The 24,105-nt window shown below is 39.2% G+C and overlaps 1 protein-coding gene across 2 annotated transcripts in view; it reads left to right on the top strand.

Moving 5' to 3' along the window:
• LOC126273114 (dedicator of cytokinesis protein 9) overlaps positions 1-24,105 on the top strand; it is a 319,479-nt gene that overhangs the window by 220,046 nt on the left and 75,328 nt on the right. For both annotated transcript variants that reach the window (XM_049976565.1, XM_049976564.1), the window contains 3 exons: positions 6,992-7,112; positions 7,204-7,554; positions 21,342-21,604. In XM_049976565.1, the coding sequence (XP_049832522.1) occupies positions 6,992-7,112; positions 7,204-7,554; positions 21,342-21,604 (735 nt within the window). The remainder of the gene's footprint in view (positions 1-6,991; positions 7,113-7,203; positions 7,555-21,341; positions 21,605-24,105) is intronic.

Below are 24,105 nucleotides of genomic sequence, written 5' to 3'. Positions count from 1 at the left end.
AGTGCAGCACTCTGTGAAGAATGGGCTGCCATTCCCCAAGAAACCTTCCAGCACGTGATTGGATGTATGCTTGTGAGAGTGGAAGCTGTGATCAAGACTAAGGGTGGGCCAACAGCATACTGTATTTCAGCATTACTGAAGGAGGGTGCCATGAACTTGTAAGTCATTTTCAGCCTGGTATCCAGATACCTTTGACCCCATAGTGTAGCTCTTAAAGTATGCATCTTAGAGCCCATTTTTACCAGTGACTTTTGCTTCAAGTGGTCATTCCTGTCATGTCCCTGAATATTGGCCATTCCTCCAGGGACACCATGTGTTTTTAGTTTGTCTACATTTTACAGTCCTCTTCTCTGTCTTCAATTTGTTGCTTGTTATATTTAATTCCCCTTAATCACGCTGGACTTCTTTTTTTTTTTTTAATCAGTTTCATTTTTCCAAAATTGTTGCTGATAATCAAGGCATGTCACAAAAAAGCAAATAATATATTTTTGAGTTCAGTCAGTACAAAAAAAAGGGCTTTGCTTTTTAGTTTGGTTTATTTTTTTCTGACGCTGAACTGGTCTCTACATCTACATCTATATTCTGCAAGCCACCTGATGGTGTGTGGCGAAGGGTACATTGAGTGCCTCTATCGCTTCTCCCTTCTGTTCCAGTCTCATATTGTTCGTGGAAAGCAAGATTGTTGGTATGCCTCTGTGTGGGCTCTAATCTCTCCAATTTTATCCTCATGGTCTCTTCTCGAGATAATATGTTGGAGGGAGCATTGTACTGATTGACTCCTCATTGGAAGGATGTTCTCGAAACTTCAAAGAAAGCCCGTGCCAAGCTACTGAGTGTCTCTCTTGCAGAGTCTTCGATCTTCTCTCTCTCTTGTATCAACCGTATCTAGTATGGATCCCACACTGGTGAGCAGTATACAAGCAGTGGGCAAACAAGTGTACTGTAACTTACTTCCTTTGTTTTTGGACTGAATTTCCGTAGGATTCTTCCAATGAATCTCAGTCTGGCGTCTGATTTACCGATGATTAATTTTTATATGGTCATTGCATTTTAAATCACTCCTAATGCCTACTCCCAGATAATTTATGGAATTAACTGCTATATTGTAGGTACATGATAAAGGATCTTTCTTTCTAAGTATTTGCAGCTCATTACACTTATCTACATTGAGATTAAATTGCCATTCCCTGAACCATGCATCAATTCGTTGCAGATCCTCCTGCATTTTGGTGCAATTTTCCATTGTTACAACCTCTCGATATACTACAGCATCATCCGCAAAAAGCCTCAGTGAACTTCCGATTCTTATCCACAAAGTCATTTGTATATATTGTGAATAGCAATGGTCCTACGACACTCCCCTGCGACACACTTGAAATCGCTCTTACTTCGTAAGACTTTTCTCCATTGAGGATGACATGCTGCGTTCTGTTATCTAGGAACTCTTCAGTTCAATCATACAATTGGGGGGGGACTGTGGATTTTTTTTGTCCCTGTTGCCCGTTATAAATGTTTGAGTCTCCCAGGCTATATATGGTAAATTAAAATCTCCACTCAAAACTATAATATGGTTGGGAAACCTACTCAAAATATTTTCCAAATTTTCCTTCAGATCTTCTGCCACAACAGCTGCTGAGCCAGGGGGCCTATAGAGACATCCAATTACCATGTTTGAGCCTGCTTTAACCGTGACCTTCACCCACATTTTTTCACATTTCGGATCTCCGTTAATTTCCTTAGATACTATTGCACTTTTTATCGCTATAAACACGCCTCCCCCTTCACTGTCCATCCTTTCTCTGCGGTATACATATCATTGTGAGTTTAGAATTTCATTACTGTTTACATCTGGTTTCAGTCAACTTTCCGTCCCTGGTACTATGTGTGCATTGTGACCGTTTATTAATGAGAGCAGTTCTGGGACTTTCTATAGATGCTCCTGCAGTTTACTATTACCACATTAATATTGTCATTCCCTGTTGCATTTTGCCTACTGCTACCTTGTTGCGTCTCGGGAGGCATCTTGTCAGGCCTAGGTAGCGAATTCTCTAATCCAAAAAACCCACATGTACACTCCACACGTACTCCGCTACCCTTGTAGCTGCTTCCTGCGTGTAGTGCACACCTGACCTATTCAGGGGGACCCTACATTTCTCCACCCGATAGCTGAGGTCGAGAAATTTGCACCCCAGATATCCGCAGAATCGTCTGAGCCTTTGGTTTAAGCCTTCCACTCGGTTCCAAACCAGAGGACTGCGATTGGTTCTGGGAACGACATTACAAATTCACTACAGATTACACCCCGCGAGCAAGGCTTTCCTGCTTTCACCAACTCCGCCAACTGCCTGTACGAACTGAGGATGACCTCTGAACCCAGATGGCAGGAGTCATTGGTGCTGACATGAGCAACAATTTGCAGTAAGGTGCACCCAATGCTCTCTATCGTTGCTGGCAGGGCCTCTACATCTCGGATGAGGCCCCTTGGCAAGCAACAGAGTGAACACTGGCCTTCTTCAGCGACCTTTCTGCTGTTTCCCTAAGGGGCTCCATCACCTGCCTAACATTGGAGCTCCCAATCACTAATAAACTCCTCCCCCCGTGTGCCTGCTCAGACCTTGCTGAAGGATCAGCCACATGTCTACTCACAGGCAGAGTGGGCAATGCCACACGGCCAGCCTCCACATTGACCCTCTGCCTCGTGTGATGGGAACGCCGCTGAACCCGGCACTCCCCTTGGGGAGAGGGTGGCCCAACCGCGCCCAGTACCCGCAAAGATGTCTCGACAGCAGGGACCTTGGGTGAAGCATGTAACACCTGGGTTGTACCATGCGACACACCAGACTCTCCACTGCCACTACACTCAGAGGCAGCAGCCAGAAGACAGCTGACTGCGGCCATCAGCACATTCATGTGTTTGTAAACAGTGGCCAGCTCATCATGCGTCCGTACATAGCAGTCACACATCCTGTCCATCCTAAGAAATCAACAATTTACACTAGAGTGTTAAGTAATCAACTTTTTAACTAGACTGCTAATTCACTACAGGCGGCTGATAGCTGACTAAACTGTGGTCACTAGACATGTCTTGTTGGAAACAATGAAAATAAACACTAACTGTCTCTGGAGTGTATGCAAAACAAACACGAAATCTATGGAACACTATTACTAGTACTCGAAAATTAAAGCTTCCTGAAAGCAAAAACACATGGAAAAAGAAGGGACAAGTAAGAAAAACACAGTTAATAGTTAAATTTACGTAGCTATGCTGCACAGGAGATGTGAAGCAGACGGCATGTCGACATCAACACCACACTGTACAAGCCACCATATTGTGTGTAGCAGAAGATCTTTATAATTTTACCTGAATGGGAATGATTACTGAATATCTCTTGTTCACATACCACCTTATATCTGTCTTGCAAGTGCATGTTCTGCTTCATGTGGTGATCTGTATGGTTGAAAATGAAGAACACACTGTATATGACGTGATCACAGTGTAGGCACTTTTATGGTTCCAAGATAACTGTTTTCAGCAGTCCTAGGCTGCCGTCATATTATCTTATGGAACTTGTTATAAAATTGTCATGTTTCGTTACATGAAGTCAAAGCATAAAAGGCACTCCACTCACATACATGTCTTGATAAAAATCCAGTTAATAAAATGCACACAGTTGATAAAATCCTTATACCATCCATGCACATCAGTGTCAAACGTGTTGATGGAAATGATGTAATGAAAATGCTTACTTGCCAAGACCAATCAGATGTGTGAGTATTACTGACTGTACTATAAGAACAGGAAAGGTCTAGATTGTGTTGAAGAATAATGCTGGCAGAAACACCCATGTCCAGAGCTTCATAACACCAAGTGAAGTGATGCAATGATGATATGTTGGACTGTGTCAACTGAATCTGTCGACAGTGGATGTCATTCTCATCCCGTAATGTAATGATGATGTGGTTGTGACATCATACATGCTTAACTAGAAAAATAATAGAACAATGACAATATTTCTTTTACATCTATGTTAGTTTTTGGAATGTATCTTGAAGTAACAGGCAGATCTTTAGGATAACTTGAGGTCTAGATTAAGTTGGAAGATGAGTTTTTAGTTTTGAGTTGGCAAAGCCAACAAATGTGAATACAAAATCTTAGATGTGATGGCACACTGTTCTGTAGTATTCTGGGTCTAGGGTAGATTGAGTGGTGACGGTTTGGTTGTGAGGAGGCGAAGTGGTGTTAAATGCTATAGTTAATCTGTTGGACTCACATTTGGGAAGATGGTGGTGCAAGTTGCCCTCCTACCATCCAGATTTAATTTCTTCACAATTTTCCTAATTCCTTTTGGCAAATGCCAGTATGGTTCTTTTGTAAAGGTGCAGTTGACTTCTTCAATCTGATTGTAAACCCTACTCTTACTTATTTTTCACAAATAGAACCAATGTGTTAGTCTTAATAGTGAAAGTATTTCTGCTGTTGTTCAAATAGTGCTATTAGAGTTTTACTCCTAATCACATTCAGAGAACATCATAGATTTTTTAAGCGAAGTCTAATAAACTAGTAGTCAAATTAAGTGTTTAAATTCCTAGGTAACAAATTAGAGGAGAATATGTGTTTGAGAACAGTGCATTTTATTATGACTGCACCAAGAGAGTAGTGTGGATAGAGATAGATAAGTAGTCAAATTTAACATCACTCATTAGAGAAGAGTGACATTTATTTTCCCATATCCAAATTATGCTGTTTTTTTTGAAAATGTTGTTTATTACACATGTAAACTTCCATCTTACTGAAGTATTTGTCTTATTCCCTAATTTTGATTGCTTATGAGGAAGATAATCATACTTCAGTTAACCATGTTGGGGGAGAGGGAAGCTGACCTGTTTGCGAAGCTTCTTCCATTTCAGTTTTATAACTTGATATTAAGCTGTTAAGATGTCAAGAAATAAGCTCATTCCTTCTTTGTTTAGCTCTAAAATGCTTTTTCCCTTCATAATTAAGTCGCGTCTTCGTGCATTTGTTACATCTGAAATATTGTCAAAGAGGCCAGTAGCTAGTTTTCTGCCACATAAAAATCTGCCTTTTCACTTTGAGAAAGAGTTATATCTTAAATAACAAGGTCTGGTAGTAAATTTTTTAATTATAGTACAGAATGTACAAAGATTATTTAATGTTATGAGTAAAGAACCAGAATGGAAATTCTGATGAATCTGAGACATTTGATAAATAATAATTTATCTTTTTTTCTAGTCATTAAGCTCCTTGGCTGTGGATTATATCATTTTAAGAAATACAACAATCTGCTACTTTTTGTATGTATTTTTGTTTATGCCAATATGCATTTTGGTCTTTCACCCATCTTCAGTAGGTATAATACATATTTGGATCATCATTAGGTCCAAGTATATTATTAAAACATTGAAAGCAGATTGGATGCTGGAGCTGCCCTGCGCAAAAGAACAATTTTGTTTAGCTGCTAGTATTTTTAGGCGTTCACCCGTCTTCTGTTGGCATAATACTTATCTGAATCTACAGTAGGCGTATAGTAGCTACACAGAATTGTCATTTTTCATAGGGCAGCAGCAGCAGCATTCAACTTTCTTTCTTATGTTTTAATGATGTACCTAGGCCTACTGAAGATTTGGATATGTATCACTATTATGCCAATTGATGATGAGTGAAAGACTAAAATGCGTATGTGGATAAACAAAAATACACAAAAAATGGCTGATTGCTGTATTTATTAAAATAACATCATTTGATAAATGGTGTAGAATACCTAGTTATGCGAATTTTGTTTGGAACAAGTCAGAGAGGAAAAAAGGAGCAATGGGAGAGATATAAGAAGACTTGGTTTTCTGCCTCCTTTCCACTCTGTCTCATTTAACCTTAATTCCTGACTTAGAAAACTAATCTTCTGAAACAGTGAGATGGGTTTTCCTTTTTAATATTTTTATGGCATTCTTGCTATAAATTATATTGCATTTTTTATACTTGTTGTTGCATTTGTTGATTTTAATTGAGGAGTTCCCTTGATTTGTGTACTGACCTTTTTTATCATTAGTAACAAATTGAAAACTTAATTTGGAGTATTTATAATGGAAAGTGGCACATATATTAAAAAGATGAAAAAAATGTGAAGAGAAGGATATTGCATAAGAGAACTTATCCAAATACATGGCATCCAAAGTATAAGATGTTTTTGTTGTTGATAGAACTAAATTTTTCTTGCAAGTAGCATGTAATCATTTGTTCTAAACCATTGTTTCTAATATGAATGCAGACATTTTGTTTCCATAGCTCATCTTTTGCTTGTTATATATATTTTAGTTGAGAGCCTCTTCTTTAATGCCTTTATTTTCCCGTTCTCTTTTTCTGCTTCTGTAGTTCAGATTGATGTTAACAAAGTTACTGTATCCTATTTCATAGATGCATAAACTATTGCTATTATAGTTACATATTCATTTTTTTAACTTCTTGGTTTCTGTAAATCCAAAGCAAAGATCATTTGGAGACATTCGTTTAAAACTAACAACACAAAAAGATAAAAAAAGTCCTTTTAAAATTATAAGTACATCATGCTTTTCCTGTAGTAAACTTTTATAGTTGACTGCAGTCTAATAAATATTCAAGTAGTCACCAGTGCCACACCAAATGTTATGAAAATGCCCCTGAAAACAAAGTAGAGTTAAATTATTGTTGTTGTCAGTAAAAAAATATTTTGTAGTGTGCAATTAATTAGCTCATTTTGCAACACATTTAATGTTGTGAGCTGTTGTACCATTACATTTTGATAGTGAAATGTGGAAAGACAGATGAATATATCCACCTAGTTCATGTTTTTAAACTATCATTATTGTGTTTAATTGAGAGTGATTCTCTCAAACACCTTTCCTTATTTTCAGAGATAAAAATGCTACTGTAATGTTACTTTTGAGTTTCCTGTTTTGCAAAAACCCGAATCAGAAAATTTTCCTCTGTTGTTTTCAGGTGATAATTTCTGTATCGCAAATGTTGGGAAATGTCATGGGTCTGAACAATGCCCGTTTCCAAGAATCACTTTCTCTTATAAACAGTTATGCTTCTAGTGACAAAGTAATGAAGGGTACAGGTAAGTAAAGATCACATATCACTATATTATTACGAGTTGGATTCTGTAGTATCTAATGCTGAAGTTTGTTTCCTAATGATATTTCTCATAGGTTTCCCTCTGGAAGTGAAAGACCTTACAAAGCGAATTCGAACTGTGCTGATGGCAACAGCACAAATGAGGGAACATCATCAAGATCCAGAGATGCTCGTTGATTTACAGCACAGTCTTGCCAACTCTTATGCGTCCACACCTCAGCTTAGACACACGTGGCTTGAAGCAATGTCTCGCAACCATGACAAAGAAGGCAACTATTCAGAAGCTGCATCATGTCAGTTGCATATTGCTGCTCTCATAGCTGAGTATCTGAAATTAAAAAACATCCACAACTGGGGAGCGGAGGCATTTGAAAAAATTTCATCCAACATAGCTAAAGATGAAAGAAGTCTGAAGTTGGATGCAGGTAGTTCATTTAGTTCTTACATATCCTTGTTCTAAATACTATTAATAGTTAGATATGAGTGTTTCTTTTGTGAGTTGTTATGAAGTGCAGGTTAGAAAATGCAAAACCTAGTCTCACATGCATCAATTAACAGTGGATGGATGAATGAGATTGATGACTTGACAAAATATACACTCACTACGTGTAGTGGAGCCATTGGACTGTGTGTAGGACATAAACAAAATGTGGGACATAGAAGCTCAGCTTAATATATGTAATTTTTTCCTCCCTCTTTGGCACACACACACACACACACACACACACACACACACACACACACACACACACACACACACACTTGAACACACAAATTTGCAACCAGTCACTCAGACCTGTGTGTGTGTGTGTGTGTGTGTGTGTGTGTGTGTGTGTGTGTTTTATGTTTACTCATTCCATTGTTTGTATTTCATAGAATTTTTCAGTGTGATATTTGTGTATTAATAACACTCATACATATTCTAAGGGAACAGAATTAACTCATTGTGAAAACATATTATTTTTGTGTGAGTGATCACTGTTCCCTGTTCTTGCACTTTACCTATATCAGTGATCGATATTTTAAAAATGAATTGATGTTCTGTTACTATCTCAAAGTAGTGTGCATACAGTCAGATAATTTGTTAGTTTATGTCATGTACTACAATTTTGCTTTTTGATTTATACTTGTCTACCTGTTACAAACAGTCCTGTGGTATTTCTAAAATATCCTTGTTTCATAATGGATCACGTGGGATCTAAGTGCACTTAGTGTGTACCATGATTTTTCCATTGCATGCTATTGTTGGTAACAGTTTGTATGATGAATGATGGGAAGTCAACATGATTAATCCAAAGTCAGATATAGGTTGACATATACTAGGTGCTCATTCACAGATTTTCTATAATTTTGAAAGGAAGTTATCCTCACAGCAGTTTAAGTTGAATTATTAGGTCCCAACCTTACTATCTCTTCAGAAATCATCACATATTCTGGAAAAAAAGTGGGAACAAAGACCATAAATTTCATTGCTGCTTGTGCGCTGTTTGATCCCACACAAACCACACTCAGAAATTGTGACATATTAAGACTTTGATACATTCAGAAAAAGCAGCGAAATATTTTTGACAAGCAGGATTATAAGATTGGGCTATTCTCATTAGCTACCATATACTATCATCTGATGGGATATGAATAACAATAATAAACTGCCAACAAAAGTACGTAATGGAAGAGTCATGGTACACTGTTAGTGCACTGTAGCTGAATAGCCATTTTAAGTAAATTGTAATGAGTGTGATTTTGAAGGTTTTGTAATAGCTTGCTGAGAACTTGTGGTGGTCTCTTTGTAGAGAAGATAATACTATTAAATGTCCTCTGGAAACATAATCAAGTGGAATGTCCTATCCAGCTGACCAGATGTAGTTTTTATTTGGTTTCCCTGTAACAGTGAAAATGTTAAAATGATTACCAGGAATGTTTCGTCAGTAAGCTCATATCCAGTTTTCTTCACTATGTTTTTCCTTTCCAAGCTTGTGCCCTTTCACTAAAGATCTCAGTGATGTCAGAGCAGAAAACTATTCTTCCTTTATCCTATCTTTCTTAAAATTGGCTTGCAGTACAGAAATAAACTTGTGGGTGAATTGGGGTAGGGGACTGGGAGAGCCAAAATAATAAAATTCTTACCATTAAAACTACAACGTGAACACAGCATGCATTGGATGAAGGCTACTACATGCTTGGGTAATAAAATGATTACAATTTCAGTGAACTGCAGTAAGTAGGGAGAAGTACTGTGTTTACCTGAGTATAAGATGACCTTCATTTATTCAAGAGGCTTCGTGAGAAAAATTTATTTTTAACGTTCTGGCTAGTCAAAATTACAAACTGTTTTGTTGGCTACGAATTCTTTCGCAATGTATTTCTTGAATCAAAATCTCTCGGTGTACATGCCGCGTCAATTCAGGACAAAACTCCAAGCTTTCGACCACTACCCTCATGGTCATCGTCAGGGCTAAAACTGACTGTCGTGAACTACTGAGGCTCCCACTTTTATATGCAAAGGACGAATTCTGATTGGCTGGAATACATCATAGCAACAGCGATATGGCGCGTAGTGAAGTGGTGCCCTCTACTTCTGTGGATGTAGTTTCTATCCCGCGTTGCTTGCAGCGCCATCCCATGAATCAGGAGCTAAAGTGCAGGAAGTTTTTTTCTGCGGTTTTGCTTTGTCCAGTGCACTCTTCCAAGTGTTGCTAAGTGCATAGCCGTTGTCTCTGTTCAAGTTATTATCGCTAAGTCTAATTTCGACTGCTTCCCGGATCACAGAGTCCCAGTAATTCGATGCGTGGGCTATTACTCTGGTTTCTTCAAATAAAATCTTATGCTTGTTAAGCAGGCTGTGTTCAGCCACCGCTCATTTTTCCAAATACCTGTATTTCAGGTGACGCTGGTGCTCGATGCTGCGGTCAGCAACGGTTCTTACGGATTGGCCCACGTAATTCTTGCCGCATTTATAAGGAATAGTATAAATTCCCGGCACTCTTAAGCCGAGACTATCTTTGACTGATCTCAACATTTCCTTAATTTTTCTAGTTGGTCGGAAAACTGGTTTTATTCCTTGCCTCTTTAGGACTCTGCCTATCTTGCTTGTTGTAGCACCGCAAAATGGAAGCCGCGCTATGTGTTGGTCCTCTTCTTGTATATGGCCGGCATCGTGTCTTACTTTCTTGGACAACACTGATTTAATTTCACTGGCAGAATAACAATTCCTCTTGAAAACCGTCATCAAATGGTTAATCTCGAGGCCTAGGTGGTCATTTTCGGAAATAGTCCTGGCTCTGTGTACTAAAGTATTCAGCATAGCTCTCTTCTGAGATGGATGATGGAAGCTGTGGCTATGCAGATATAAGTCTGTATGAGTTAGCTTCCTGTACACAGAATGGCCCAGTCGTCCATCCAGCTTTTGCTCCACCAACACTTCTAAAAAAGGTAACTTCTCTTCCTTCTCTACCTCCAGTGTAAATTTTATGTTTGGATGTACACCATTTAAATGTTTGACGAACTGCTGCAGCGTGTCACTGCCGTGTGGCCAGATTGAAAAAGTATCATTGACGTATCTGTAGAAGGATGATGGGCGGAGGTGAGCATTGCTCAACGCTCGTTCTTCAAAATCCTCCATGAAAAAATTCGATATAGTTGCTGACACTGGCGAACCCATTGCTGTTTCATCAGTCTTTTCATAATAATTTCTACTCTATAAAAAGTATGTGGGCGTCAAGGTATGCCGGAACAACTTCAAAATATCTGAGGAACAATGAGCAGTCAACAGTTGTAATGTCTCATCCACAGGTACTTCGGTAAAAAGAGAAACCATGTTGACGCTGACCATGATATCATTTGGGCAGTGACACGCTGCAGCAGTTTGTCGAACATTTAAATGGTGTACATCCAAACATAAAATTTACATTGGAGGTAGAGAAGGAAGGGAAGTTACCTTTTTTAGATGTGTTGGTGGAGCGAAAGCCTGATGGATGACTGCACCATTCTGTATACAGGAAGCCAACCCATACAGACTTATATCTCCATAGCCACAGCTTCCATCATCCATCATCCATCTCAGAAGAGAGCTATGCTGAATACTTTAGTACACAGAGCCAGGACTATTTCCGACAATGACCACCTTGGTCCCGAGATTAACCATTTTACGACGGTTTTCAAGAGGAATTGTTATTCTGCCGGTGAAATTAAATCAGTATTGTCCAAGAAAGTAAGACACGATGCCGGCCATATACAAGAAGAGGACCAACACACAGCGCGGCTTCCTTTTTGCAGTGCTACAACAAGCAAGATAGGCAGAGTCCTAAAGAGGCAAGGAATAAAACCAGTTTTCCGACCACCTAGGAAAATTAAGGAAATGTTGAGACCAGTCAAAGATAGTCTCGGCTTAAGAGTGCTGGGAATTTATACTATTCCTTGCGAATGCAGCAAGAATTATGTGGGCCACTCTGTAAGAACCGTTACCAACAGCCGCATCAAGCACCAGCATCACCTGAAATACAGGTATTCATAAACATCAGCGGTGGCTTAACATAGCCTGCTTCACAAGCATAAGATTTTATTTGAAGAAACCAGAGTAATAGCCCACGCATCGAATTACTGGGACTTCGTGCTCCGGGAAGCAGTCGAAATTAGACTTAGTGATAATAACTTGAACAGAGACAACGACTATGCACTTAGCAACACTTGGAAGTGTGCACTGGACAAAGAAAAACTGCAGAGAAAAACTTCCCGCACTTTACCTCCTGATTAATGGGATGGTGCTGGAAGCAACGTGGGACAGAAACTACATCTACGGAAGTAGAGGGCACCACTTCATTATGCGCCATATAGCTGTTGCTATGACGTATTCCAGCCAATCAGAATTCGTCCTTTGCATATAAAAGTGGGAGCCTCACTAGTTCACGGCAGTCAGTTTTAGCCCTGACGACGACCATGGAGGTAGTGGTCGAAAGCTTGGAGTTTTATCCTGAATTGACGCGTCATGTACACCGAAAGATTTTTATTCAAACTGTTTTGTTGACGTAAAATATATGCGTACAAAGTTAACATTATACCTATTCTAAATTTATGCCATTTATTGATACATAAAATAAATGATACATAAAATAAATGAAAAGAAATTACATAAATTTGCCAACCATTTTCTATCTACATTTTTCACTTACTAACCCTGTCATCTGTGGTCTCACTATTTTTAATCATCATCATCATCATCATCATCATCATCCTAATGGCACAGTTGTGAAATTTATATTTTCATTGTCACAAATATTTGGGTGTTTCTTCCGAATGTGTTGTGATTTCTGAAATTTTTGGTTACCTGGAACCTGAGAACGCAGCTGTTTTTATCCAGATAAGTGTCAGATTTTGCGTCTATATTGACGTGGGTATGTTAAAATATCTCTTGCTTATTGTCTGGCTGCCACTCTCTGGTTGGCTGTGTAGAAGCAGCAACTGAAACCCCCCACCCCACCCTTTCGTTCCTGTCTTTTTGCATGGTGAGCATTGATAACATTGGAGCATGAAACATGTAAGTTCACAGCTGGCACCTATCTAGACATGTACAATCTCCTGAAGAAGTGACTACTATGATTGAGTATTTTTACAATTTTAAAGTCAGTATATTTGCAACATTGAATGGATTCAAGCAGATTGCAGTATAAATGTGGTAGATGTTCCCAAAAAGCCAAATTACACAGTATAGATTCCCACATAGATTCCCACGTCTGGCAACATTAGGTAATTTGCTGCCCGCTCACTACTTCACTCCCCACACTCCACTGGTTCCCTCTCCAACCCTTCCTTAGTGATGTGCTTGAGCAACTGTGGAACATGGACTGCAATATCTTCTAGGGTGCACATCATAAACAACAGCAAGTAATACACATATAAAATAACCTAGTCATGATTCAGTCCAATCAGTGATCTAGCGAGACTGTTTGTGCTATTTCCACAATGGGTATTACTTCTATACCGAATATACTCGGATAATCTGCGCATGTTATTTCCCGAATTTTAGGATGAAAAACTGGGGTGTATGGATTATTTAAAACATTGTTGGTATTGCTCTGCCTCCAACAACACATCCCATTATACTATTGCATTGTTGTGGCCTTAGTCTGTGACGCATCAGTAGCACGTTAGGAGTGAAGTATTAACATCTTCAAACATGTTAATTATGGCTACAAGTTCTCATTATCACTAGTACACTGCTAAAAAAAAAGTGAAAATTATTCAAGAAGCCGAGAATATTGGAAACCATGCAGCAGGAAGAAAGTATGATGTGAGTGAGAGTTGTATTTGCGAATGGCAAAATATAAAATGCAGCTTAAAGGAACTAATAGTAATTGCCGGGCATTTCGTGGCCAAAAAGCGAAGTATACAGACCTCGAGAAAAGGCTCTGCGATTATGTAGATGAGAAGCAACAATACGGATGTGCGGTGACGAGTGAAATGTGCCAATTTAAAGCATTGTCTTTAGCCAAAGAAATAGGCATTACCAGTTTCAAAGCTAGCTGGGGCTGGCTATCAAAATTTTTCTACCGAAATGGTTTAGGATTCCGGAGGAAAACTGCTATTGCTCAGCGGCTTCCAGGCGATTACAAGGAAAAAATAGTGAATTTTCATCGTTATGTGATAAATCTGCACTGTAAACAGTCGTATATCTTATCGCAAATTGGTAATGCGGATCAAATGCCAGTCTATTTTGAGATGCCGCTCGACAACACATTGAACAGGAAAGGAGAATCCAGCATGATGATATGAACTGGCAGCAGTGAGAAACAAAGATGTACAGTGATGTTGTATGTAACTGGCAATGGACGAAAGCTACCACCTTACGTGATATTTAAAAGGAAAACTATTCCGAAAATAATAGTAAAAGGCATACCGGTATTAGTGAGAGTGAATCCGAAAGGGTGGATGGACAATGAATGTATAATTGACTGGGTGACACATGTTTGGCAACGTCGTCCTGATGCGTTATTGAATTTACGCAACATGTTGGTCCTGGACAGCTTCCGCGGACATACAACTAAGGAAGTGTGAGACAAATTACAAAAAGGGAGGCCTAACATCCATCCTACAACCACTAGATGTTTGTATAAATCGGCCATTCAAAGCTGCACTTAAACAGCAATATACGCAATGGATGGCTGATGAAAACCATAAGTTCACACCTAGTTGAAAAATCAAACAGCCAGATTTGTCCCAGATTTGGGAATGGGTGAAAATTACATGGGACTCCATTCCACAACCAGTGGTGGAAAAATCCTTCATAAATTGTGGAATCACAAATTCACTGGATGGAACAGAGGACGACGCTCTGTGGGAGATGGTGAAGACGACAATGACTCTCCCGCTAGTGATGACGATGAAAGTGATGAATAGAGTGGTAAGAGAGGAAACATACCGGTATTGACTAAAATATTTTATTGCACATACCGTATTAACAAATTCTTAAACAAGATTTTTCACATTTCTTTTTTTGCTATTGTAGGTACGCGTAGAGTCCCGGCTGGCGGTGATAATGTTCCCCAGCCGCCCGCCCGTCTAATGGGCCAGCCGGCCAGCTGCACACCACTGAATCGGTTCTGTTTTAATGATGTATCTACCTGTACAGCAGCGTTGCTTCAAACCAGTAGTTATTGTACATACTTTTGAACACACCATAACGTTGGAACAATTTTTTATTTTTTGGTAAATAAAACAAATTAAAGCAAAAAAGAATTTTTTTCCTGTTCCTCAAAATTGGGGTGTGTGGATTATTCTAGTATATACGGTAATTTCTTCATACTACAACAATTACAGTCAGTCTAATATGATACATTTCACTTGTTAGACATTTCATTCTCAATTAGGTTTCCTTCTTGTTTCATCTGAAAGTCACCATTGTGTTCTAAATTTGATTGAAAGATGGTAGCATTTTCTGGTATACTATTATGTTGACAGCAGCTGAATGTCTCATTTGCAACTCACTTAATAAATCATTACAGCTTCTCATAATCAAATAAAATATTGACCTTGGTTCAGAATCAAGTAATGTATTTTGAAGGGGAATAGCATTAATGTTCATTCTTGCTATCCATACATCTATGAGAACTTTTATTGAAAACCTGTTCAGGTACAGCAACAGTTTTTAAGATGATAGATTTTAGTGCTATTTCCTCTTGATTTTGAGGAGTGCAATTGCTAATTGTTATGACTACGTTTAGTTTCTCATCTGTCCCTTGCAGTAGCAGCGTGTGAGTTGAATGTCGTGGTTGTGCGAGCAACGTCGATACTCTATCGAGTGCTTCAGTGTATCAGGAAATCTTGAGCCTGTTAGAATTGAAGTGTTGTTTGTACAGTGCTGCACTTCTGAATTCTGCAAAATAAATCTGCATGTGACCTCAGTAGCCAAAGCTGCTTCTGCAAATTTAAGACGACCCCTGTATACTTTGTTAAACAATGTAAAAATGTTAATCTCATCAGCAGTAGTATAAACTGTGAATGTGAGACAATCCTGAATCTTTCGAATGACGAATTTATCATCAGGTAAATATGTTAACACCATCTACATCTTGTGTATAAGGAAACACGAAGTTGCTGGTTTCTCATTCAGAAATCGCATTTGAATGTTTTTTGCATGTGAGAAAATTGTTATACCTCATGTAAGAAGGAAAAATGTCTACCAGCACATTTTGAAATTTAACAGTGACAGGATTATGGCCCTTTAAAACCACAGTTACAGTTAAATGGTATTGCTACCAGCTTTGGTCGTGATCCTGTGACTGTCATGTGAATTTGGAGTCGATGGCTACATACTCGATACCCTGCAAGATCTCAACAGACTGAGAAGACTATAGGCTGAGAGAACAGACATATTATTCACTCGGCCATACAGGATTGCACAGGCAAATTGTGTAGCTTGAGCCAAGAAAAGAGCTTGTTTGCAGCATGATGGGCATCCACAGGGACTGTGTGATAGCATATGAATCACTACTGACTGTCAACATAGTGACCTTTTTTATAGCTTACCTTGATGCGGCAACGGAGGGGCATGCTGACAGTGGCGCATCGTGATAAAGTAACATCAAAACTGGTGTCCATGATTAGGCGAAGAGAAAGAATTATGCTACCTTAGAAGCAAAATAAAATATGACAGAAGAAATAGGGTAATAAAAAGCACATTAACACAGGCAAAGAAGGCGTTCCTGGTAAAAATGAGTCCACCAGTATTATACTTGAGACCCACTCGGAGCAAGAAATTTCTGAGAATGTAAACTGAACATAGAATCTGATTCTGAAAAGACAGCATAGTGCCACCCCTGTGTCCAGTATTCTCATCTGTTGATGACTCTCCACCTGAGATGATTTGCTGCAACCTTGCTGCCAAAAATCTTCAATCCAGTCACAGAATATGCTAAGTAACCCATATGATCGTACTTTTGATAATAAGTATAAATGTGATACTGAGTTGGGTATTATGTGAACAATGTTTTTGGGATGCATGGTGGTTGGCATGGAGGGGGTCATTCTCTCTCATTGTTTGAGCTCGGAGTATGTTCTGAGTTTTTAGAACAAATGAATTTCAAGGATATTTAATGGTAGTTTTGTGGATCACTTCTGCTACCCTCCTTGTAGATCAGTGTGACCTGTCCTTTTTTCCAAATACTGATCAATGTTGGTCCCACTCACCCCCTCCCCCTCCCAAGGGATCTATGATAGATTATAGTTAAATGGGGGTAAACTCAGCTACAAATTCTTTATAGAATTTGATAGGAATTCCATCAGGCTCTCTAGCTTTGTTCAGTTTTAATTATTTCAGCTGTTTATCAAAGCCACTGACACTAATATCTTATTTCATTCATCTTTTCCATCCTATGAGAATTAAATTGTGGTCATACTCATGAGTTTCTAAAGGAACACTTGTAAACAGAGTTAAGCATTTCTGCTTTTGTTTTTATACTCTCAATTTTGGCCTGTGTTTTGTCCATGGGCGATTGGACACTAACGTTGGTTTTACTAACAGCATTTACATATGACCATAACTTGTTCGGGTTTTGTGTAATCATTTGACAGCATTCTGCCATGGTAGTCACTGAAGGCTTCATGCTTTGCTCTGTTAACAGCCAAATGCATTTCATTAAGATTCTTTCTTTCTGTAGCCATATGCTTTTTGGAGAAAAGTCTATTTCTGTAGGAGTTTCACTGCAGTGACTGTATACCGTGGATGTCCCTCCAATCATGAACTGTTCTTCTGTGTTCATATCTATCCAGTGCATGGCCAACTATTATTTTAAGCTTGAGCCATAATTCATCTACATGCTCCTGTCCCCTGGTAAAAGTTTAGAGTTCGTCATTGACATATGACACTGCTGCTTTTTTATCTAGTACGCTAAGTGTATAAACCTACATGCTGTAGTTGCCCGTTGTACTTCGTTTTGTTACTACATCTGCCATGTGGTCACGGATGAGAGTTGAGATGTGTATGTCCTCAAAGAGATCAGGTGTATTTGTTGCCAGTAGATCCAACATATTTCCATCATGACTGGGTTTTTGAACTATCTGTTGTAGATAGTTTTTGGAGAACACATTTAGTAATGTTTCACAAGATGTTTTGTCATGCCCACCTCTGTCAAAACTGTAATCATTCTAATTGATTATGGGATGATTAAAGTTTCCTCAAAAGGTTACAGTATTAGTGGAGAACTTAAGTGCAAGTGAACTGAGGTTTTTCTAATATTTTTGGTTACATGAGGCTGTGAGTAGTGGTTGATAGAAGGATCAGATTACAGTTTTATGTCTACCCCTGAAACTATCCCTTGCCCAAACAATCTTGCATGCATCTTCAGTTTCTATCATTTTGGTTTTGAGTTCTTTGTATGCTATGAAAAATATGCCACTTCCATTCCCCGTCAACCTGTCCTTTCGAGTTACACTTAAATTTCCCCCAAAAATATCACTGCTGTCAACTTAAGGTTTTAACCAGCCTTCTTTACTTGCTGCTCATGAGTTTCAGTGCTTTTTAGTAATGCTTCAAACTCTTATCACTTTGTTGTGAATGCTTCAGCAGTTAACTACTAGGATCTGAATACTCTCGCTTGCACTGAATCTCACATGGAAACTTCCGGGTCTCCTACAGATAATGTTATTAGCGCTAGATGGAGAATCGCCAGACTCTCTGCAGTGGCAGGCCATAGAAAAAAAAGGCAGCAGGACAGTCATAAACTGATTTGCTCTGATGGCTTAATATGAATCATTCTGTTCTTTCTTGGATGTGGCAACAGTTTATAGAGACCAAAACTGTATCCAGAAGACCAGGGCAGGTTTGACCACATGTGACTTCAGAAGAGAGGACCATTATTTGGCCGTAAGGGCATGATGGTACCAACTTAGTGTTGTAGGGCAACAGGCATGTAAGATCACAGCATCCACTGGATGTGTTGTATCGAGGCAAATGGTTTGCAGAAGGTTTGGCAGAGTGGCCTTTATTGTTAGAGACCTGCTGTATATCTGTCTTTAACTTGTCTTCACAGAAGGGAAAGTCCAGAGTGGAGGTTCCAACATGCCATCTGGATGGTTGAACAGTGGGCCAGTGTTGTTTTCACGGATGAGTCCTGATTTAGTCTGGTGAGTGACTCTCGATGGATTCACATCTTGAGGGAACGTGGAACATGATTTCGGGACCCAAACATTGTGGAAAGAGACCGATATTGACGAGGATCCCTAATAGTAGGGGCAGGGATTATCTTGGGACCTCATTTGCAGTTGTTGCGAAGTGCTGTGGGCCATACTTCGAATTGATGGACGATAAAACTCAACCTCATAGAGCGTGGGTGGCTGCGTTTTTTTTTTGAGATGGAGGATATTGCGTGCATGGCGTGGCCTGCTCGATTTCCGACACATGGAACAAGTCTGGGATGCACTAGGGAGATGGCTTGCATCACATCAGCATCCACCAATCACTCTTTAAAACTGTGAGCAGCTCTGTAGGAAGAATGGGTTCAAAATAGGTCAAATGGCTCTGAGCACTATGGTACTTAACATCTGAGGTTATCAGTCCCCTAGAACTTAGAACTACTTAAACCTAACTAACCTAAGGACATCACACACATCCATGCCCGAGGCAGGATTCGAACCTGCGACCGTGGTTTCGGACTGAATTGCCTAGAACCTCTTGGCCACCGCAGCCAGTGAAGAATGGATGTTATTGCCTCAACCTGAGACTGATGATACCATTCACAGCATGACCCGTCATTGTCAGCCCTGCAATGCTTCCAGAGGTGATCACATCCCATATTCAGCACAATACCCAATTGTAAGAATGTGTGTGCAAATCCGTTAAGTTGGAAAAATGAAGAACATTTTTGTGTACCATTATGCATTTGCAGTTGCTTACCATTATGCATCTGCAATTGTTTACATTTTGTGTTCTTTTTATTGTTTCTACTTTATGATCACTGTTTATATTGTTTTGTGGCAAAATAAACATAATCATGCAAAATTTCTGTTTGTTGATTTAATTTTGGACAGTCACTCAAGATTTCTTTGCAGTTATCTTCCTTGCACATATGTTTGTCTAAGTTCTGTGATTTCTCTTTTTAGTAATGTCAATTCCTTCTCAATGGGACTGCCTAATGTGGTATTCATTGTCTCATTATCAGTGACCTTAGATAATTGCAAATGCATCTCATCATTCTTCAGTATCCCACTTTTTTCCATTTTGATTCTTCTGGATGATTCTTTTATACTTCAGTCTGCTCTTTATCATTACTAAATTGAGACTCTGAGTCCTTATCTACACCTGGCTTTGCCCTATAATCCAATATTTGATTTCAGAATCGCTGTATGAATATGATGTAATCCAGCTGGTATCATCCTCTGTCTCCAGTCCTCTTCCAAGTATATCGCCTCCTCCTCCTCCTGTTCTTGTGATTTTTTAACAGTGTGTTTGCTACTGCCATCTGAAGTATATTGCAGAACTCAATTAACCTCTCTCCTCTCTCATTCCTACTACCAAGCCCATATTTTTCCTATAACACATCTTCTATTCCTTCCCTTACTACTGCATTCAAGCCTCCATTACGTTATTATCTTCCTTTATGCACTGAATTACGTGTTCAGTAGCCCCATATACTTCATCTTATCTCTTCATTTTCTGCTCTGGCATTTGTACCTGAACTATTGTTGTTATTGGTCTGCTATCAATTCCTTTCACTATAATGTTTGAAGTAACTCATTCTCTGCCTTCCTATTCACACCAAAAACTCCACATTATTAATAACAAAAGAAGGTTCAGCATTGGCCTTTGAAGTGGACATCTTTATTTTTGTTTCAAATCAATTTCAATCACAGTGTGACTATCATCAGTGCTAGTATTGAAGCCCTGTGGACTCCTAAATACAAGCAATAAGATTGTAATACCTGCACATGTTGATGAAGAAACTTGTCAGACCGAAGGTACAAAATCAACTCACCCAATTGCATGGTGTGATGTGATGTGATGTGATGTGATGTGGTGTGGTGGTTGTGGTGCATGCAACTCCTGACGGAGTCTCCATTCAGAAAAAATGGTATCCATGTTATTTCATTTTATGCTGCTATTTATGTTGCCCTATATTCGTGTGACCAGAATTCTTTTATCTTTTTTCAGCTTCACTTTGTTGATCCCCACTATATCTCGATTGTGCCTTTGCAACTTCCTTTTCAAATTTTCTATCTTCTGCAGCATGTTCAAACTTCTGACATGAAGAGTCAGCCCATATGAACTTCATGTGTGGGTACACTGTACTAGAACTGTACACAGGCAAAACAGATTTAACATACTGTGATAAAAGTGTATGTGTTTCATCAGATGGTTGTTGCGTTACTGTGTGTTGTGTGCTGTATGTTTTGGTTATTGTGTATTACAGGCTTATTCGCCATTGTAAAGGTATTTTCTCAGAAAGAAGGTAACAAACCGAATAAATCATGATTACAGTATAAGCCTATGGAGATCATGGATCCCTGACACCAAAGTATTCAGAAAGTATCCCTGAACAAACTATGCAAGTATGTCAGTGGAATTCTGGTTCACCCAGTATATTGTGCCAAGAAAGCAGATAAATAGTATATTTAAAACATTTCTATTATTAGTCTTGTTGGCTCAGTTACACTTTTGTGATCATAATGACTTTATTGTGATATATCGAACAGTATGGTATACAATATGTACTTTATTTTACAGGTGTCCAAGACATACAGTACTCTGAAATAAGCTTGTTAGAACAGTTGGAGAGATGTGCTGATTTACTAGTGAAAGCTGAACGCTTTGAACTCCTGGGTGATCTGTATAGGCTGATTATACCAATATATGAAGCAAAACGCAATTATGAAATGCTGGCTCATTGCTATCAAAACTTAATGCAAGCTTATAACAAAATTGTAGAAGTAACACGATCTGGAAAGCGTCTGTTGGGTCGTTACTATAGAGTAGCCTTCTTTGGTCAGGTATGTATGCAAACAATTTTCATTAGCATATTACCATCATAACTTTTTCATTAATTTTTTAATAATGAAACAAGTTACCACGATAGAAATGATATTTTGTTAAAAAATACAAAGATAGTGAGAATTTGCTGTAATACTGGCCAAATTTAGCAGGAGAGTTTGCTGTAATATGTATGCCAAATTTAGCAGGACAAATGAAACTACCACTTAGGAACCACCCACATTCATATGTTTATCATAGTGCTGAGCACCATTTTGTTTACTCTGCTCATCTGTGACCATTCTTAAAACAGCCTGTTATCAAGTTTTTCAGTTCCATATTGAGTGCCACCAAGAAAATAACTAAACTCGGAAGGCAGTTGCTCTTAAAGGTCCTAGCAGAGTCATAGTTACATTATGAAGTTCTTGTAGGATAGTGTGTTCATGTGGTTGTGTCACTTTTTTTTCTGATTTCAACCTGCAGTTATCAGAGAGTGTGGCCCAGTACCACACAAAGTTTTTAAAAACGGATATTATCAGTAACTATTTCCTATAGGTGTTACTTTTAATTTTCAGGAAACAAATGCAAAGTGTATTGTAAACCAGTAGGAGTTCCTTCTTTTTTTTTTCTTTTTTTTCCGTTGTTAGGTGAATGGACTGATAAAAAAGCTCTCATCACACACATTTGCTTTTCTTCCATTGAATATTATTTATTGTTTCCTAATAAATGCTTTATGTCATAGTGTTAACCTTAGATTTCTTCTATTTTTATATGAATAATAATTTTCATGTTCAGAACACTCTGAACGTCATTCAAACGATTTTACGTTTTATTGCTAGTTATAAAATATGAGGTCAGCATCATCCATGATGCAGACTGAGTTATTTCAGTAAGAAGTGAAATAACATGAGAACAGTACTGGCCGTAATTATTTTGAATCTTCTTTAGTTATAGACTAGCAGTGATATTAATCTCATGTTTATAAAAGTTGCTTGCCTCGTGAAAAAACATGTTTACACCTCTAAAAATCTGGAAGATTGCTGTCTTATTTGTGTGTTTGTACCAGTTTTGAAACCCATGCAAAAGGCACAAGACTGCAGACAAAAATAATCATCATTTCTTTGATCCAACAAGTCGGGTGCAGATCTATAGGAGCCTCCTCCACAATGCATTATATACCTTCATTTGGTGTTTAAAAACTTGATGACAATTTGTGTACCCAGTTTTTAATATCTTGAAGATCTTCTTAGTCCAGCAATCAAGAGGGCTTACTTGTCTCTTTGCAAGAACATTTTGATTGAAGGGATCTTTGTGATACCACTTTAATAATGTTGGAAAAGACAGATTGCTACATCAAGTTGCAGACAGGCACACTTAAATAAAACTTTCGCACGCAGCCTTCATCAGTAAAAGAGACACACACACCATTCACACAGATATGCAAGCACACATCACACACATAACTGCCAACTCCAGCACCTTGGACCGGATTGCAGCGTCATGTGTGTTGCAAGCAAGAATCTTGAGGAGGCAGCAAAGCGGAAGGGATAGTAGTGTATAGATGGGGAGAGAGATGAACTCTGTCAGGTAGAGTGTGTATGGACTAGACTGCCAACAGGTGCAGTGTCGCGAGGTTGTGGGGAAGGGAGGTGGGGGAAAAAAGGAGCAAAAATGGAGAGGAGTGGGGAAAGACAGGCAGATGCGTTGGCAGAGGGCTGCAAATAAACAGGGAGATGAATACGAATGGGGAGGGGATGATGGACAGAGGGAGGGTGGAGGGTGTGTGGACAGTATGTTACCATCGGTTGAGGCAGGGGTAATTACAGGAGCTGACAATATGTTACAACGATGGCTCCCATCTGCGCAATTCAGAAAAGCTGGTGTTGGAGGGAAGGATCCAGGTGGTTCAGGTGGTGAAGCTGCCATTGAAATCAAGTGTGTTAATATTCAGCTGCATGTTGTGCCACAGGGTGATTTTGCTCTTGGCAGCAATTTGACGGTGGCCGTTCATCCCGATGGACAGTTGGTTGCTAGTCCTACCAATATAAAAAGCTGTGCAATGGTTGCAGAAGAGCTGGTAAATGACATGGCTGCTTTCACTGTTGGCCCGGCCCGTGTTGGAGTAGGATAAAACTGTGACAGGACTGGAATAGGAAGTGCTGGGTGGGTGGATTGGGCAGGTTTCGCTCCTGGCTCTTCCACAGGGATATGATCCTTGTGGCAAGGTGTTGGGATTGGGAGTGGCATAGGGATGGACTAGGAAGTTGTGGGGGATGGGTGGGCAGTGGAACACCACTTTAGGAGGGGTGGGAAGTATCTCAGATATGATGTACCTCATTTCAGAGCATTCTGATAAGAAATCAAAGCCTTGGCAAAGGATGTGGTTCAGTTGTTTTAGTCCCAGTTCGTACTGGGCAATGAAGGGATACTCCTTTGTGGCTGGTTCTTGAGGATGGTCGGAGGATTGGGGGAGTGAGGGGAAATGGTACGGGAGATGCTTTTGCGGACTAGATCTGGAGGA

This window comes from Schistocerca gregaria, chromosome 5 (assembly GCF_023897955.1).
Source record: "Schistocerca gregaria isolate iqSchGreg1 chromosome 5, iqSchGreg1.2, whole genome shotgun sequence".
Lineage (NCBI taxonomy): Eukaryota > Metazoa > Arthropoda > Insecta > Orthoptera > Acrididae > Schistocerca > Schistocerca gregaria.
This window is presented reverse-complemented; position numbering and strand designations above follow the sequence as displayed.